We start from the raw sequence: 15,365 nt of genomic DNA on the forward strand, positions 1-15,365 counted from the left end.
AATGCCTCTCCCGACATGAACCTCCCCGTACACTGCTCTCAACATCTAAGGTCCTCCTCCAAGTGCCTCCTCCGGGGGAAGCTCGGATTATGGTGACAAGGAAGAGGGCCTTTTCAGTAGTGGCCCCCCAATTATGGAACGGTCTCCCCGATGAGGCTCGCCTGGCAGCAACACTGTCATCTTTTCGGCGCCAGGTCAAGATTTTTTTCTTCTCCCAGGCATTTGACACCATACGTTGAGTTTTTAACTGACCCAGATTAGATGGATATTGTACATAATCGTTTTTTATGCTTTTGATGGTTTTAAATTTTGTATATTTGTTTTTTTAATGTTCCAGGTTTTAATCTTTGTAAACCGCCCAGAGAGCTTTGGCTAGGGGGCAGTACATAAATGTAATAAATAAATAAAACGGAATTCTCCATGCCAGGAGAGGATACCTAAGAAAATAAGAACAGCCAATGCTGGATCAGACCGAGGGTCCACCTAGTCCAGCACTCTGTTCACACAGCGGCCGACCAGCCGTCGGTCAGGGACCAACAAGGCAAGACATGGTGCAACAGCACCCTCCCGCCCATGTTCCCCAGCAACTGGGGCACGCAGGCTTACTGCCTCGAATACTGGAGGTCGCACACAACCATCAGGGCTAGTAACCGTGGATAGCCTTCTACTTCAGGAATTTCTCCAACCCCCTTTCAAAGCCATCCCAATGGGTGTCCATCACCACATCTTGTGGCAGTGAGTTCCATGGTTTAACTACGTGCTGTGTGAAGAAGTGGTGAACCACCTTCCGGCAAAATGTTTACATTAGACTTGACTGTCTGCGCAGTCCCAAGCGATATACTAGTCTATATTTTAGTTTTAATGCCCCCTTATCCTAGTTGGTTTTTCCCTTCCCTCCTCTGTCTGTTACTGTGATTTTAGACTGTAAGCCGTATGGCAGATTAACTTGTTTTGTTTTATTCTGTACAGCAGAAACAGACATGTGAAAAAGTGCTATCAACCATGAAAACAAAGTAAGTTTAAGAAAACCGATACAAACAATATATCAAATTTCGGTGTAACTATACTTATTACAATAAAATCGTATTAGTAGAAAATATTTGAATGGACTCTTCTGTTTAAATTTTAAATGTATGTATTTGCTTTAAGATGAAAATATTTTCTACTAATATGATTTTATTGTAATAAGTATAGTTATACCGAAATTTGATATATTGTTTGTATCAGTTTTCTTATTCTGTACAGTGCCATGAACTTGGTTGGCGCTTTATAAATTATTATTATTATTATTAACAACAACAACAACAACAACAATAATAATAATAATAGGAAAAGGAAAGGAACCTTTCGTGCAAGCACTGAGTCATTCCTGACTCTTGGAGGGACGCCAGCTTTCGCTAACGTTTTCTTGGCAGGCCTTATAGCGGGGTGGTTTGCTGTTGCCTTCCCTGGCCGTTATTCCCTTTCCCCCAGCTAGCTGGGTACTCATTTTACCGACCTCGGGAGGATGGAAGGCTGAGTCAACCCGAGCCGGCTGCCTGAAACCAGCTTCCGCTGGGATCGAACTCAGGCCGTGGGGAGAGTTTCAGCTGCAGAAACTGCTGCTTTACCACTCTGCGCCACTCCTGCCTCTCCCCCCCCCCCCTCTTTCTTCCCTGCTCATTTCTACTCCTCCCCAACTCACCTTTGGCGTTTACGGGGCAGGCTGTTATTCTTGATCAGGAGAGACTTGATGTGCTCAGCCAAGGGGTCGTCGTGTTTGATGCACCAGTGGCGGAGGATGCTGGTGGTGAACTGGTCGTCCGGGTGGCAAGGGCGGCTCAGCACCATCTTCACCATCTCTTCGCTCGGCCTGCGGGGGAACGCGGGGCGGTGTCACGGAGGGGCGTGTCGAAAGCGCCTGCGACTTTCGCTAGCTTTTCAAACAAGCGGGTGATCGTTCTTTTCCCGGGGGGGGGGGGACACGGCTTGTGATTTCTGATGGTTTGATTAGAGCTGCGTCCCACCCACCCCGCGTAAAGACATCTCGATTGAGCGCGTGAGTTTTTAATCTGAACTCTGCGTAAATCGGAGATGGGGAACCTCTTTCGACCCGGGGCCCGAAATCCATTTTGGAGATGGTTCGGCGTCCTCCTCCCGGGGCAGGGAAGGGGGGCAAAATGGGAGGGGCCAAAAATAACCCCCCCCAAAAAAAGACCAGCCTAATTTACACCTTAAAGCTCTTACTGCCTGTAACTCAGACTTAGGAGAGGCCCACCTTTTAGAAGTGGGGGGGGGGAGGCACAAAATGGGAAACTACCAAACGATTGGTGGATGAAGGGGGCGGGGCAAGGAGGTGGGGCAGGGCAAGGGGGCGGGGCTGTCTGGGGAACCCTGGAGTGCAGGGTTTGGCTTCCAGGCCTGACGTTCCCTTCCTAGGACTAAAAGAACATAAGAGTCCTGCTGGATCAGACCAAGTCTCCACCCAACTGAGCTATCAACCGGGGACCCACGGGCAAGACATGAGTGAAACCGCACCCTCCTGCCCATGTTCCCCAGCAACTATTGCTTGTTTGTTTATTTATTACATTTATATCCCGGAGTTTTTCCTCCAAGGAACCCCAGCAACAACAATCCTGCGAGGTAGGCTGGGCTGAGAGCCTGTGACTGGCCCAAAGTCACCCAGTGGGCTTCCACGGCCGAGCGGGGACTAGAACCCGGATCTCCCCAGCCTGCCGCTCTCAACCACTACTCTATCCTGGCTCTCCTACGGCCTCTGATACCAACCAGTGTTCTCGCACAAGACACCATTTTCTCCCCACAAGATGCCCCAGAACTACGCGACGCCATGACGCGCCATCCTTCAAGACAAAGCGCATGACGTATTTGACTGTCTCTTATATACAGACATCAGAAAAAGTTATTTGGAGCCTTTTTCTTTTTAAAAGGAAGAGAAATACAGGGGTGTTAAGGAAAAACGGAGTTACTGATTACATTCAACCAACCCCTATATCAGCCTTTCTCAACCTGGGGCGCTCCAGATGTGTTGGACTACAACTCCCAGAATGCCCCAGCCAGCTGGCTGGGGCATTCTGGGAGATGCAGTCCAACACATCTGGAGCGCCCCAGGTTGAGAACCACTGCCCTATATCATTCAGAGAGTTGCGCTATTTGCTATTTCGGCGATTGGGCGGTATACAAATGTAATAAATAAATAAAAATAAAATAATAGATGTCGAGCAAAGTTTTTGGATGTTATTGGTGTGGGGTGTTATAAAGATTCAGAGATATGAATGAACTGTGATTGAGAAGTAATTAAAGGTTTCTGAACGTCTGCCGTTCACCCGTTTTACCATCGTTTCAGTAACGGACGTCACGTGTTTGATGACTCTGTTGTTTTAACCGTATGCAGTATTGTATAATAGTATAGTAAAATGTCAAGTTCGTGTGTGTTGCAATGCTCTGTGGGTTGCGCAATAAACGTTTTGTGTGCTTGTGACAAAACGCTGGAGGGGAGACGGCCCGGGGGCCCCAGCGCCAGACCATATGTCTCCCCCCCCCTCTCCCTGAGATCTGCCCAGAATGACACAAAGGCACCACATAGGGGAGGTGAGAATTTAGGCAAGGCAACGCAGCCTCCCTGCCATCACCCTGGTTCTTCACCCACCCAAAAACAGCTGAACCCCCAGCCGCACCACCCCGCAACACTCGTGGACCGGGAAAGGGTCGTGCCGGCGGGGAGACTGTTTGGGGCCCAGCCCCACCACGCCAACGATAATTTGGTTAGCCACAGGTCGGTCCGTCGGCCATTAACGGGGCCCCAGGGATGGCTTCTCACGCGCAGCAAGGTGTAACGTCCAGGGATCCACACCGGATCCGGCAGAGGGAAACGCAGCAGAGCAAAGGCAGCCTCTCAGAGCCGACGGCCGGCCCCAGTGGCCAGGAAGGCACGGGATACATTGGACTCACTCGGCTCGTTGCCGCCTCTGGGATGGCGGGCCCAACCGGCCCCCATCTCGCTCTCACGGCCGCTCCAGCTGCACAGGGAATTGAAAGCCTTTTAAAAGAGGCCATCTCAGGTCAAGGCGGCAGTTGGATCACACCTCCTCCAGGCAATTAACATTTGGGGATGGTGGGAGGGGCTGTTTCGGCCAGCCTCCAAAGCCACACACACACCCCTCCGCGGCTCATTAAGTGCCGCCCGCAGCCCAAAAGGCTGCTGGCCTGGAGCGGCGTTTGCCGGCACGAGGCCAGAGAGAGCCAGGCCAGAGGTGCGCGGCTTGTGAAATGCGGCTTTAATTTCCTGTCCTCGCCTGCCGCGTCCCAACGCCGGGGCTTATTAGAGCCGTCGCGCCCGGTGGCACGGCTGAAGCTGTGCCAGGAGCGATAAAGGTCGCCAAGCAAAGCATCAGAATTTCGGTCCCCCCTCTCCTCCGCCGGGGATCATCGAACCGCAGAATCGTAGCATTGGAAGAGGCCTGTAAGGCCGTCGAGTCCAACCCACTTCCTCAGCCGCCCCATAGCCTCTGCGAGAGGGCCAAAGGGGCAAGGCCCACGGGACTTCAAGCCTGGGTCTGTACCCATGAGGGCTAGCGCCTTGTGTGTGTGTGTGTTTAAAGGAGAAAAAGGAAATTCAAAAAAAGAAAGCGGAGAACTTTACAGAAAGCAGAAATCTGCCTGCTGTAGAAAGCTGAGTAATATATACAGTCCTGCGTATGACCTCCCTGTTTTGGGGGCGCTCACCGTTTTCCCTGGGGAGTGTTCGCCAACCTGAAGCAAGCTACCTCGGCGAGGGGAGCACTTCAGGCAAACTGGAAGAGAAATTCAAATACTTACTTCTCGCGTCTCAGCTGCAGCAGCAAGCAGGAAAGCGCTTCAGGGTGTTCTGCAAAGGGAAACAAAGGTTTGTGAACCAACTCCAACACCGAGCTCAGAGCCCCTAGGTATGTTTTCCTCCACCCCCACGGCATCAGCAGAGAGCAGGGAGACACAGAGCTTTGTGCTCGCTTGACGAGGTGGGTTAAGCCAGGGTCTGGGCTGTAGCACTGTTTCAGACAACAAGTTAGTGCCCAGGTGTCTGAACGCTTCCCCGTAGAAATCATTAAAATTCCCTGCCCATAGAAAAGTAGCATGTCCAGAGGTTTAAGCTAGAACCCTTCTCTCCACGTAAAGAGCATGTGTTTATGTGTGTCCATAAACACCCAGCACATCTAGGTGTATACATGGAGAAACGTTCACACCTAATTTTTACAGAGTTGGTCAACTTTTGACTGGGCTGTACCCTTTTGGGTGTGAGTCACGCGCTGAACCGAAAGTTGCTCCATTTTAAAAATGGACTTGCTCCTATAAAAAATAAAAATAAAAACCCACCCCTCCCTGCACAAAGAAAACTAGCACGGCAAAAAGAAGGCTAACGTAGAATCCTTCGCCTTGACATGCTAGCTTTCTAAGTGCAGGGAAGTTTTTATTTTATCGTGGGGCACATACTCAGCCCCCACAGAATGAAATTCACGCCGTCTAGGGATAGGTTTCGCTAGGAAACTCAGCCACAGGCTTTCAGCGGTAGGATTTGCCCGGCCAAATGTCACAGGAGAGAAACGTCGCACCCCTTTACGATTCCTTAATGTGCACAAAATTTGAAAGGTAAGGGGTGGAGGAAATATCAGAGAGCCTCACCGGGCCTATATCTGCCTAGCTGGGCGTTCCCCAGGCTGAGTTGACAAGCAAGCGGAAGAACGGCACGGACAGCCTGTTCCTGCACCAGCTCTCTCACCTTTATACTTGAGATGTTGTAAGATGGGGATGATGGTTTCCAGGGGAATGTTGTGTGCCAGGAAGAGCTGCCACGTGCAGTACTGCTCAAAAGTCTCCCACTCCAAGCTCTGAACTGGAAAAGGGAGGAAGCCGGCTGTCAAATACATTGTACGACGGGGGCAGAAATATCCTTGCGTTTTCTTACTGCCATCAGAGCACAGTGGGAGCCCCTGGCTGCTGCCATCTTAATTTCTCATTCACGCCTCTGGGCCTGTGACTTGTCCTCGGTGACTAGCTGTGCCCACCCACCGTGGCAACCAAGTCATGGTAGTGCCCAGGACAGTTTCTCAAACGCCCAAAAGCGCCCACGGCAAAATACGCAAGAGACCAAATTGCTGTATGTATGTGTTACCCGCCTCTCCCTCCGGATCAAGGCGGGGCGCAACATAAAAGCAACTGCCATAAATACATATAATTAAAACATTTAAAACTAATACATTATTAAAAGCAGCACATTTTTAAAAGGCATCTTAAAATGCAGCTGGGGAGGCCTGCCGGAAGATATCAGTCTTGATAGCTTTCTTAAAATCCGGAAGACTGTTAAATTGATGAATCTCTCCCGGCAGGTCATTCCGTAATCTGGGAGTGGCAGACGAAAAGGTCTTCTGGGTAATAATTGTCAGCCTTGTTTTGGCTGGCTGAAGGAAGTTCTTCCCAGAAGACCTGAGTGTGCGGGGCGGATTGTTCAGGAGAAGGTGATCCTGGACCCAAACCATGTAGGGCTTTAAAGGTGATAACCAAGACTTTGTACTTCGCCCGGAAACTAATTGGCAGCCAGTGAAGAGATTTTAAAACTGGTTTAATGTGGTCACCCCTAGGTGTACCGGTGACCATCCTGGCTGCCATATTTTGAACTAGTTGAAGTTTGGGATTGAGAGAGACTAAATTTCTACGCTGGAAGGTGTGGCTTGTGGGTAAGAATTGGAACTTGTTTCAAAGTTTAAGGCCTACAGATGCGTGAGGAATATTAATATGCATGTGCCTTAAGATAAGAACTTGCACAGTGGAAGATGTGCGGGTATAGGAAAAGTACTAAACAGGGTAGCCTCCTAGATGCTTGGTACTACATCGTTCATTATTTCCAACCAGGTTGCCTACCACTCTGATCTCGGCAACTCTAGCCACAGTGCTATGCTTGATTACCCAGAAGTAAACACAATAAAAACCAGAAGAAAAACTTACTGGGGGAAAAATACACGCACAGATTCCGGCACCCGTCAAATAAGAGAAAGTTCAAGAAATCAGGGCTTTTGGGCTGACAGGAAAAAAAGGAGGCTGCTGTGGAGGTGCAAAGGAATAATGAAAGGGGACTACTTGCTTTTACGAACACAGAAAGAGAGAAATTTCCTCCCTCTGTTATAACACTAGATTGAACTATTTTGAACTAGTTGAAGTTTCCGGACGAGGCACAAAGGCAACCCTATACGTAGAGTGCATTTCAGAAGTCGAGCCTCGAAGTTACCAGCACGTGCACGACCGTCTTTAAGTAGGACAGGGGTCGGCAACGTGCAGCCGCCCAGGCCCTTTGGCCCACAACTCCCATCGCCCCTCGACGTTGCTAGCAGGGCTGATGGGAGTTGTAGGCCAAGACACCTCTGTCCGGAGGGCGCTCCTGTACCCCCACGGAGATTTCTCCTTGGCAGTCGGTCAGAGGTGATGGTTAAGCGGCCGGCAAAAAGCCTCCCGACGTCCACACCGAGCCCAACTCACTCAGGATGTTGAGGACCGAGTCCTTCCGGAACATCACCAGGTTCCCCATCATGACGTGGCACACCAGCTCCTGAAGCTGTGGAAGGAGAGCGGGAGTCAGTAAAACCATCGCGAAGAGCGTGCGGAAGGAAGCCGGGCCGAGGGCGGGGGGAGTGGGGTCAAAGAACACCCCAATTCTAGCCGTCGTCAAGGGGCGAGGGGCAATTGTACCATCTTCGGTCGCCTCTCATTCCATTTCTATGGCTGCGAACGCACGCGATATGCTAAGCCATTTGAGCCCCGGTTTGTTGCTTCGTCCATGACTTGTCTTGGGCTTATTTACTTCGTCTATTTCTGGCCTCTTTCTCTCCCGCCCCGTTTTGCCAACCTTCACAGCGGTTTCATTTTCAGACAGCTCTCGCAGGGGCGCCTCGGTTTCAGGGAGCGCAAACAAGCCAGGGATACGTCACGGTTCTGGGTTCAAGCGTCACGAAAAGCCGTGGTTTAAACATGCCAGACTTAGTACAACGAACTATGGCTATTTGTGGTTTGCAGCTAGTCAACAAACCATGGTTTCTTTGTGGGGATGGGTTCCCAACAAGCCAGATTCAAACAAACCACACTATAGCTTAGAGTTAAACCAGACCTATATTATTATCCTTCCTCCAAAGACCTCAAGAATTGTTGTTTTTTTCCAATTTCCCAAATTTGCTCAAACATGCACAAATCCCCTCCCCACAAAATGTGCAAATCCCCTTCTGTGCATTTTCATGCTTTAACCTATGGGGGAATTCACATTTTTGGCTGTTGGGGTTTTTTTAACGTATTTTTCTACGACTACATTTCTGTCAAACTCCAGAAAGTTAAAAATAATAATAATCCGCAAGTCTGAAGAATCCGGGTGACTCGGGAAAAGACAGTTCCCGGTGGAATCCCCAGGTGAAATTCATAGAAATTCGAACTCATTTGAACCTGTTGCAGATTTCTACACACACACATAATCAAGTTTGCCAGCTCACTGGGGATTTGAACCCAGGTCTTCCTTGGGACTGGACGTATCCTCTATCCTCTACCCCACCCTGGCTTTTGTATAATGGGATTGGGTGGGAAAATAAGGCACTTTCAACTTTCGCGTGAAGTACTGGTTCCTCTCTATTCAGCCCTGGTTAAGCCTCATCTAGAGTATTGCGTTCAGTTCTGGGCTCCACAATTCAAGAAGGATGCAGACAAGCTGGAGCGTGTTCAGAGGAGGGCAACCAGGATGATCAGGGGTCTGGAAACAAAGCCCTATGAAGAGAGACTGAAAGAACTGGGCATGTTTAGCCTGGAGAAGAGAAGATTGAGGGGAGACATGATAGCACTCTTCAAACAGAGGAGGGCCAGGATCTCTTCTCGATCCTCCCAGAGTGCAGGACACGGAATAACGGGCTCAAGTTAAAGGAAGCCAGATTCCAGCTGGACATCAGGAAAAACTTCCTGACTGTTAGAGCAGTACGACAGTGGAATCAGTTGCCTGGTGAGGTTGTGGGCTCTCCCACACTAGAGGCCTTCAAGAGGCAGCTGGACAACCACCTGTAAGGGATGCTTTAGGGTGGATTCCTGCATTGAGCAGGGGGTTGGACTCGATGGCCTTGTAGGCCCCTTCCAACTCTGCTATTCTATGATTCTATGATTCTAGTTTTGTATCTCTCTCTCTCTCTCTCTCTCTCTCTCTCTCTCTCTGCAACCCATCCAGGTTGGAATATCCCAACCTCTCAGACTGTTTGGGCGTTGAAAGCAGGCTCCTAGTACCACCCTAAGCGAGGTTACTCGGAAGTAGGTCCCAAGAGGGCATCTTCCCTAGTAACGGTGCTCAGACCTGGACCGCAAAACCAGGCAAATAAACCCTTATTTGAGTTGAACATGCTTCCTAACCACAGGATTTAGTCTCCAATCCAGAACCGGAAACAGGGAGGGAGGGGGCACAGCACAGCGAGGGCCATGGGGCGCCCTGTAGTCCTGGCAAGGTCTCCGAGAATGCAGGGTGCTAGCAGAAGGCTCCCTCCCCATCCCAGCCGCAACGCAGCTCAGAAACGAGAGAAAACCAGGCGGGAGAGAATCAAAGTGATGCATGAGGACAACAGAGGAAAGGCCAGAGGTAAAACCATGAGGTTGTGTGTGTGTGTGTGTGTGTTTAAGCCTGGGAATATCCAGAGTGTGGCAGGGGCCCAGTACGTGATCCTTCTCCTGTGGCACTATGAAACTTTCCCATACGCGATACCATCTGGGTGCCCTGCCAAGGAAAACCAGCCAAAGGGCTCCAGACGGGGTTCAAAACTGGCATGGGAAAAAGAAAGAGGAAGTTCTACAGCCGGATCCGTTGTGAACCTATAAGGGGGGAGACTGAGAGGTTTATCCAAGGACCGTGTGTGTGTGTTCGTGACCCCCCCCAGGCAAGGAAGTATAACGCGTGGGGCCAGAAAATATATAGGGTGTTGAAGGCCTTGTCGCCCTCCCTCCTCCTAGCCCCCCCTCCACTTTGGCTATTTGGGGGTTATTCCGCACCAGTGCCATAGCAACCTATGAGCATTGGCACTGCACAGCGGCCTTGCTCTCATCGAGGCTTTTTACCCAGAACTCCGGCCCAGCGCCGTTATCATTTCTAAAATAAGACGGGGCCAGAGACCAAGGTCCGGACCTCCCTGGCCCGGACAGACATTATTCTAACTCTGGGAGGAGGGGAGTTGGCTGCGGTGGAGTGGGGAGGGAAAGGCACTCTGCACAAGTTCAGAACCCCTCGCTGTTTTAACACTACGGGAGAGGCTTCCTGGGGCTGAGCTCTGGGTGTCAGGGAAAGCGGTCCAAGGTCCGGCTCAAATTATGACCCAGGGCCGGATGCTGAGCTGAATGTCTCTCCCACCTCCCAGGCCCAAAGCTGCCCCATCTACCTGGCGGATAACAAAACCCAGGCCCCTGGGATGGGAAGTGTGGTGAGAGGGTAGAGCAGGCAGAAACAAGCCCTGAAAGACAGGCCCAACCAGTCTCCCAGTGGAGATGGGGAGAAAACAGACCATCCATCCCATCAAAGAGACCCAATCAACGTTTCTGGCTATCAGTAGTGTATCTCCAACACAAAGAGAGCCAGTGTGGTGTAGTGGTTAGAGAGTCAGACCTGGGAGACGGGAGATCCGGGTTCTAGTCCCCACTCAGCCATGGAAGCCCACTGGGTGACTTTGGGCCCGTCATGGACTCTCAGCCCAGCCTACCTCGCAGGGTTGCTGTGAGGATGGAGAGGAGGAGGAGGGCCACGTACGTACGCCACCTCGCCAAAAAAGGTGGGATGTAATACTATTACTACTAATAATAATAATGATAATTAAAGTATTTGGAATGTTAATTTGTTGGCTGGTGTGTATGTGAGTGTTTTTCAAAGACAGACAGACAGACACACAGCAGAGTAATTTAAAAACAGTTTAGGGCTAAACATGGTATTGATGAAGGCAGAAGCTGAAAGCCTTCAACTTTAAATATATATCCAAATTACTCTGTTTTTAGTCTATTTATCCTTCTCACATGTTTTAGCTGAAGACTGGCGGCATCCAGAAGTGGATCCAGGGCCTCCGGATGCTTTTTGCCGTCATGGCCCTTTACAGCCATCTCTCAGCTATATCTCTGTGTGTTTCATAGAATCATAGAATCGCAGAGTTGGAAGGGGCCCACAAGGCCATCTAGTCCAACCCCCTGCTCAATGCAGGAATCCACCTTAAAGCATCCCTGACAGATGCTTGTCCAGCTGCCTCTTGAAGGCCTCTAGTGTGGGAGACCCCACCACCTCCGTAGGTCACTGGTTCCATTGTCATACTGCTCTAACAGTCAGGAAGAATATTATTATTATTATTATTATTATTGTTGTTGTTGTTGTTGTTGTTGTTGTTGTTGTTGTTGTTGCATTTATATCCCACCTTTTTTCCTCCAAGGAACCCAAGGCGGCGAACATAATCCTCCTCTTCTCCACTTTATCCTCACAACAACAACCCTGTGAGGTGGGTTGGGCTGAGAGTCTGTGAGTGGCCCAAAGTCACCCAGTGGGTTTCCATGGCCGAGTGGGGACTAGAACCCGGATCTCCCGACTCCCAGTCCGACACTCTAGCCACTACACCATACTGGCTCCTGATGTCCAGCAAAAACTTCCTGACTGTTAGAGCAGTACGACAATGGAACCAGTGACCTAGGGAGGTTGTGGGCTCTCCCACACTAGAGGCCTTCAAGAGGCAGCTGGGCAACCATCTGTCAGGGATGCTTTAGGGTGGATTCCTGCATTGAGCAGGGGGTTAGATTCGATGGCCTTGTAGGCCCCTCCCAACTCTGCTATTCTATGATTCTATGTCTGTATGTCTGAATGTATATATGTATGAAGTCTGAAATCAAACTCAAGTCATCGTAAAGCCCACCCACCCATTTTTTTTGCAGGCTGGGGAGGACCCAAAGCAAAGCTGCATGCAGAGGAGCAATCAATCAATCAAATTTATTACGGTCACAGACCAGCAGAGGAGCAGTATTTTGCATCCAGCTCCTTTCCCCTTGGCTGCTGCACGCCCCACTGCCCTTAGAATCCAGAGATGGATGAACCCGGATCCGCCCCTCTCGTTTTCGGATGAACCCCCAACTCTGGTACTGAAACAGTGTATTTCACCACGTTCACACCAACCCACGCCGGGCAGGCCAGCTGCTGCAGGACCAGAGAGACGCAACACACGGACCCTTACCTGAGCCGAATCGATGACGGCCACAATCATGTTCAGCAGCTCCCCGCTCCGCAGGGTCTCATCCGGAAACTGAGTCAGAGAAGTAGGAAATCAAAAGGCGTTAAAAGGAGGCCTGCTCCCTCTTTTGAAGACCCCTCCCACTTTTTTGGGGGGGGGGGTACGACTACATTTTTGGCCTGGTTTACATAAGCAGCACAATCATGCAGTAGAATCCTGTTGCATGGTGGCCTCCAGATAGATTTCAACCCCCACCAGCCCCAGCCAATATGGCCAACAGTCAGGAATGCTGGGAGTCGCACTCCAAAACACCTAGAGCTCTGGAAGTCTACATTGGACTGTACTACTTCAGACACGTGGGGCTATACCAGTTTTGTGAATACTCCCCTATGCTTTTTTTTTTAAAAAAAAAAAATACTTCCTTGCATGTAGAAAACTAGTACATCAAGGAAAGAGGTTCTAACTCACCCTCCCCTCCTAATTTTCTACCTGCAGGGAGTGTTGATTCAAGGGAGCCTTTTAAAATGGCAGAACCCCACCCCACCCAACGCAATCTAGAAGTAGTACAACCCATTCTAGCACCTCAGGACTCTACCACCTCATTCTGGCGCATGGGCGAGAGGCGGGAGAGAGAAGAAACAGACCTTTTGGTCTGTCTCATGCAGCATTCTGTGGAACTTCCAAGCTTGCGTATTTATACTCCTAAACTGGTCTGATAAAAATATATTTATTTAGTATATTTCTATCCTCCCTGCTCCTCCTCCTCCTCCCCCCCCCTCTAAGATAACATGGAGATTCTTGTTATTTTGTTGGCAAACTAAACCCAGGGGTATCAGAGCTTTTTTTGTTTTTAATAAAAAAAACCCATGCCACAGTAACCCAAATCTAAATATAAATTGAACGTATTTCGTATCATTTATCCTGCTACTTAGGGAGAAGGGCAAATAACGGCCGTGATCCCTGGATATCTTTCTTTACACTCCCCACGCGCCGCCTTCTTTTTCACCAAGCTGTCGGAATAACGGGTTGCGGATTCAAATTCCGCACACCCGCCAATTGGAAGTGGAAAGATTTGCTTCGTCTTTTCCCCTGCGTGGCTGCAACTGTGGCCGTGGTCCTGCCGCCCTACGTACAGCAGGGGGTGCCACAGGCCCAGCACAGCTGGCGAACGAGCAGCAGAGACCTCCAGGACCGACAGAGCAGAAGCCAAATCCAATTTGCTAGCTAGCTTTTCCGCTGTCAGATATGCAGGGGGGGGGGGAAACCCCGACACTTGACGCTCCGTCCAAAATCAGAAGTGAACCTGAGCGTGCAAAACAGCAAAATGATTAAGGTTTGCCAAACGCTCTCCCAATTAGCCGTTTTGCTCCAAGGAACAGTAACGGCTATGTTTGTAGCGAAACACTCGGGGCTAAATGGGCGCAATGGAATGACAGCAGCTCCCCAGGACTTCCACAGCCTGCTGCCATGCGTGTTTGTTTATTGCGGGGAGGGGGAAATCAGGGAGGGGGAGGGCTTTCTCCTCCCCCCCCATAAAAAGAGTCCCCAGGGAGGGGTGTCCAAGTTAAATGGGTTGGAAGGCTAAATTCCCCACCCCCGGATGGTAGCGGGTAACACAACCCCACTCCCTCTCACGTCCACCGCCACTGAGTTAAATTCACAACACCAAAGTGGCCGTTTCATCCAATACCAACATGGTGGGGTGGGGGGTGGGCAAGAGAGGGAGAGAAAGACTAGGAATTGTTTCTGCTGCTCTGACAAGCGGCACACACACCCCGCACCGTTAGCAGGAGGCTGATGTTCGGACAAGAAGGCCTCTTGTCGCCTTCCTTCACTAATGATCAAATGGTGCAGAAGTGCTACAGATCACACCGGGCGCCCCCAGGAGACTTGGGGGCGGGGCGGGGTGGGGCATAGCCTAATGCACCATTACCCTGGGGGGATTTTCTCAATCCTTCTTCTATCCTCCTCCTCCTCCTCCTCCTCCTCCTCCTCCTATTATATGTAGGGCCATGTCCTCCCAATGCAACGTATTTTAGAAGAACAGTAAGATGCAAGAGTGTCTACCCCGAGGGAAGCTCGGAGGGTGACGACAAGAGAGAGGGCCTTCTCTGTGGTGGCCCCCCAACTGTGGAACAATCCCCCTGACGAGGCCCGCCTGGCGCCGACATTGTCATCTTTTCGGCTCCAGGTCAAGACTTTTCTCTTCTCCCAGGCTTTTAGCAATATGTAATGCGCCTGGGTCCGGGTTTCTTTGGCTCGTCGTTTTTAAAGTTGCTCTAGTGGTTTTAAACGTATGTGTGTTTGGCTTGTTTTTGTGGTTTTTCATCGTTGTCTATTGTTTTCAAGCGTTTTTTATCTTATGTGAACCACCCAGAGAGCGTCATAAATAAAATAAATAAATAAATAAATAAATAAATAAGAGGACAATAGGCGGGCAATTTCAAAGGAAGAAAGAGAAAGGAAGGAACTTGGGAGTTCCTGAACGCAAAGCAAGGGCTGAGCCTCTAGGCCACGGCCTTTCAGAGAGACTGAAAGAACTGGGCATGTTTAGCCTGGAGAAGAGAAGATTGAGGGGAGACATGGGAGCACTCTTCAAACACTTGAAAGGTCGTCACACAGAGGAGGGCCAGGATCTCTTCTCCATCCTCCCAGAGTGCAGGATACGGAATAATGGGCTCAAGTTACAGGAAGCCAGATTCTGGCTGGACGTCAGGAAAAACTTCCTGACTGTTAGAGCAGTGCGACGGTGGAATCAGTGACCTAGGGAGGTGGTGGGCTCTCCCACACTAGAGGTCTTCAAGAGGCAGCTGGACAAGCATCTGTCAGGGATGCTTTAGGGTGGATTCCTGCCTTGAGCAGGGAGTTGGACTCGATGGCCTTGTAGGCCCCTTCCAGCTCTGCTATTCTAGGATTCTTTATAGCTCTATCAGCTGTCTTGTGCTGCTCTTAGGTTGCCCTGGTGCTTCACAAAGCACAAGCCCCTTCCCCGAGGGGGGGGGGGGCTCCCATTCACCCACGGAAGAGCACAAAAAGAGCCTTGGTGGATCAGACCAAATCAGACCAAGTCCAGCGTCCTGTTCCCAGCCTGTTTCAAACGGACGTGAGGTGGGGCAAATGTAGCCACGGGTGTCAAGGAGC

At 50.3% G+C, this 15,365-nt stretch overlaps 1 protein-coding gene across 1 annotated transcript in view; it reads right to left on the reverse strand.

Annotated features, from left to right (window-relative positions):
- Window positions 1–15,365, reverse strand: part of INTS3 (integrator complex subunit 3) — a 102,460-nt gene that overhangs the window by 8,398 nt on the left and 78,697 nt on the right. The window contains exons 22-26 of the mRNA XM_063146024.1: window positions 12,228–12,296; window positions 7,504–7,579; window positions 5,753–5,866; window positions 4,816–4,864; window positions 1,685–1,852 (exon numbers count right to left, since the gene is read on the reverse strand). Coding sequence (XP_063002094.1) covers window positions 1,685–1,852; window positions 4,816–4,864; window positions 5,753–5,866; window positions 7,504–7,579; window positions 12,228–12,296 — 476 coding nt within the window. The remainder of the gene's footprint in view (window positions 1–1,684; window positions 1,853–4,815; window positions 4,865–5,752; window positions 5,867–7,503; window positions 7,580–12,227; window positions 12,297–15,365) is intronic.

Source organism: Elgaria multicarinata, chromosome 21 (genome assembly GCF_023053635.1).
Source record: "Elgaria multicarinata webbii isolate HBS135686 ecotype San Diego chromosome 21, rElgMul1.1.pri, whole genome shotgun sequence".
Lineage (NCBI taxonomy): Eukaryota > Metazoa > Chordata > Lepidosauria > Squamata > Anguidae > Elgaria > Elgaria multicarinata.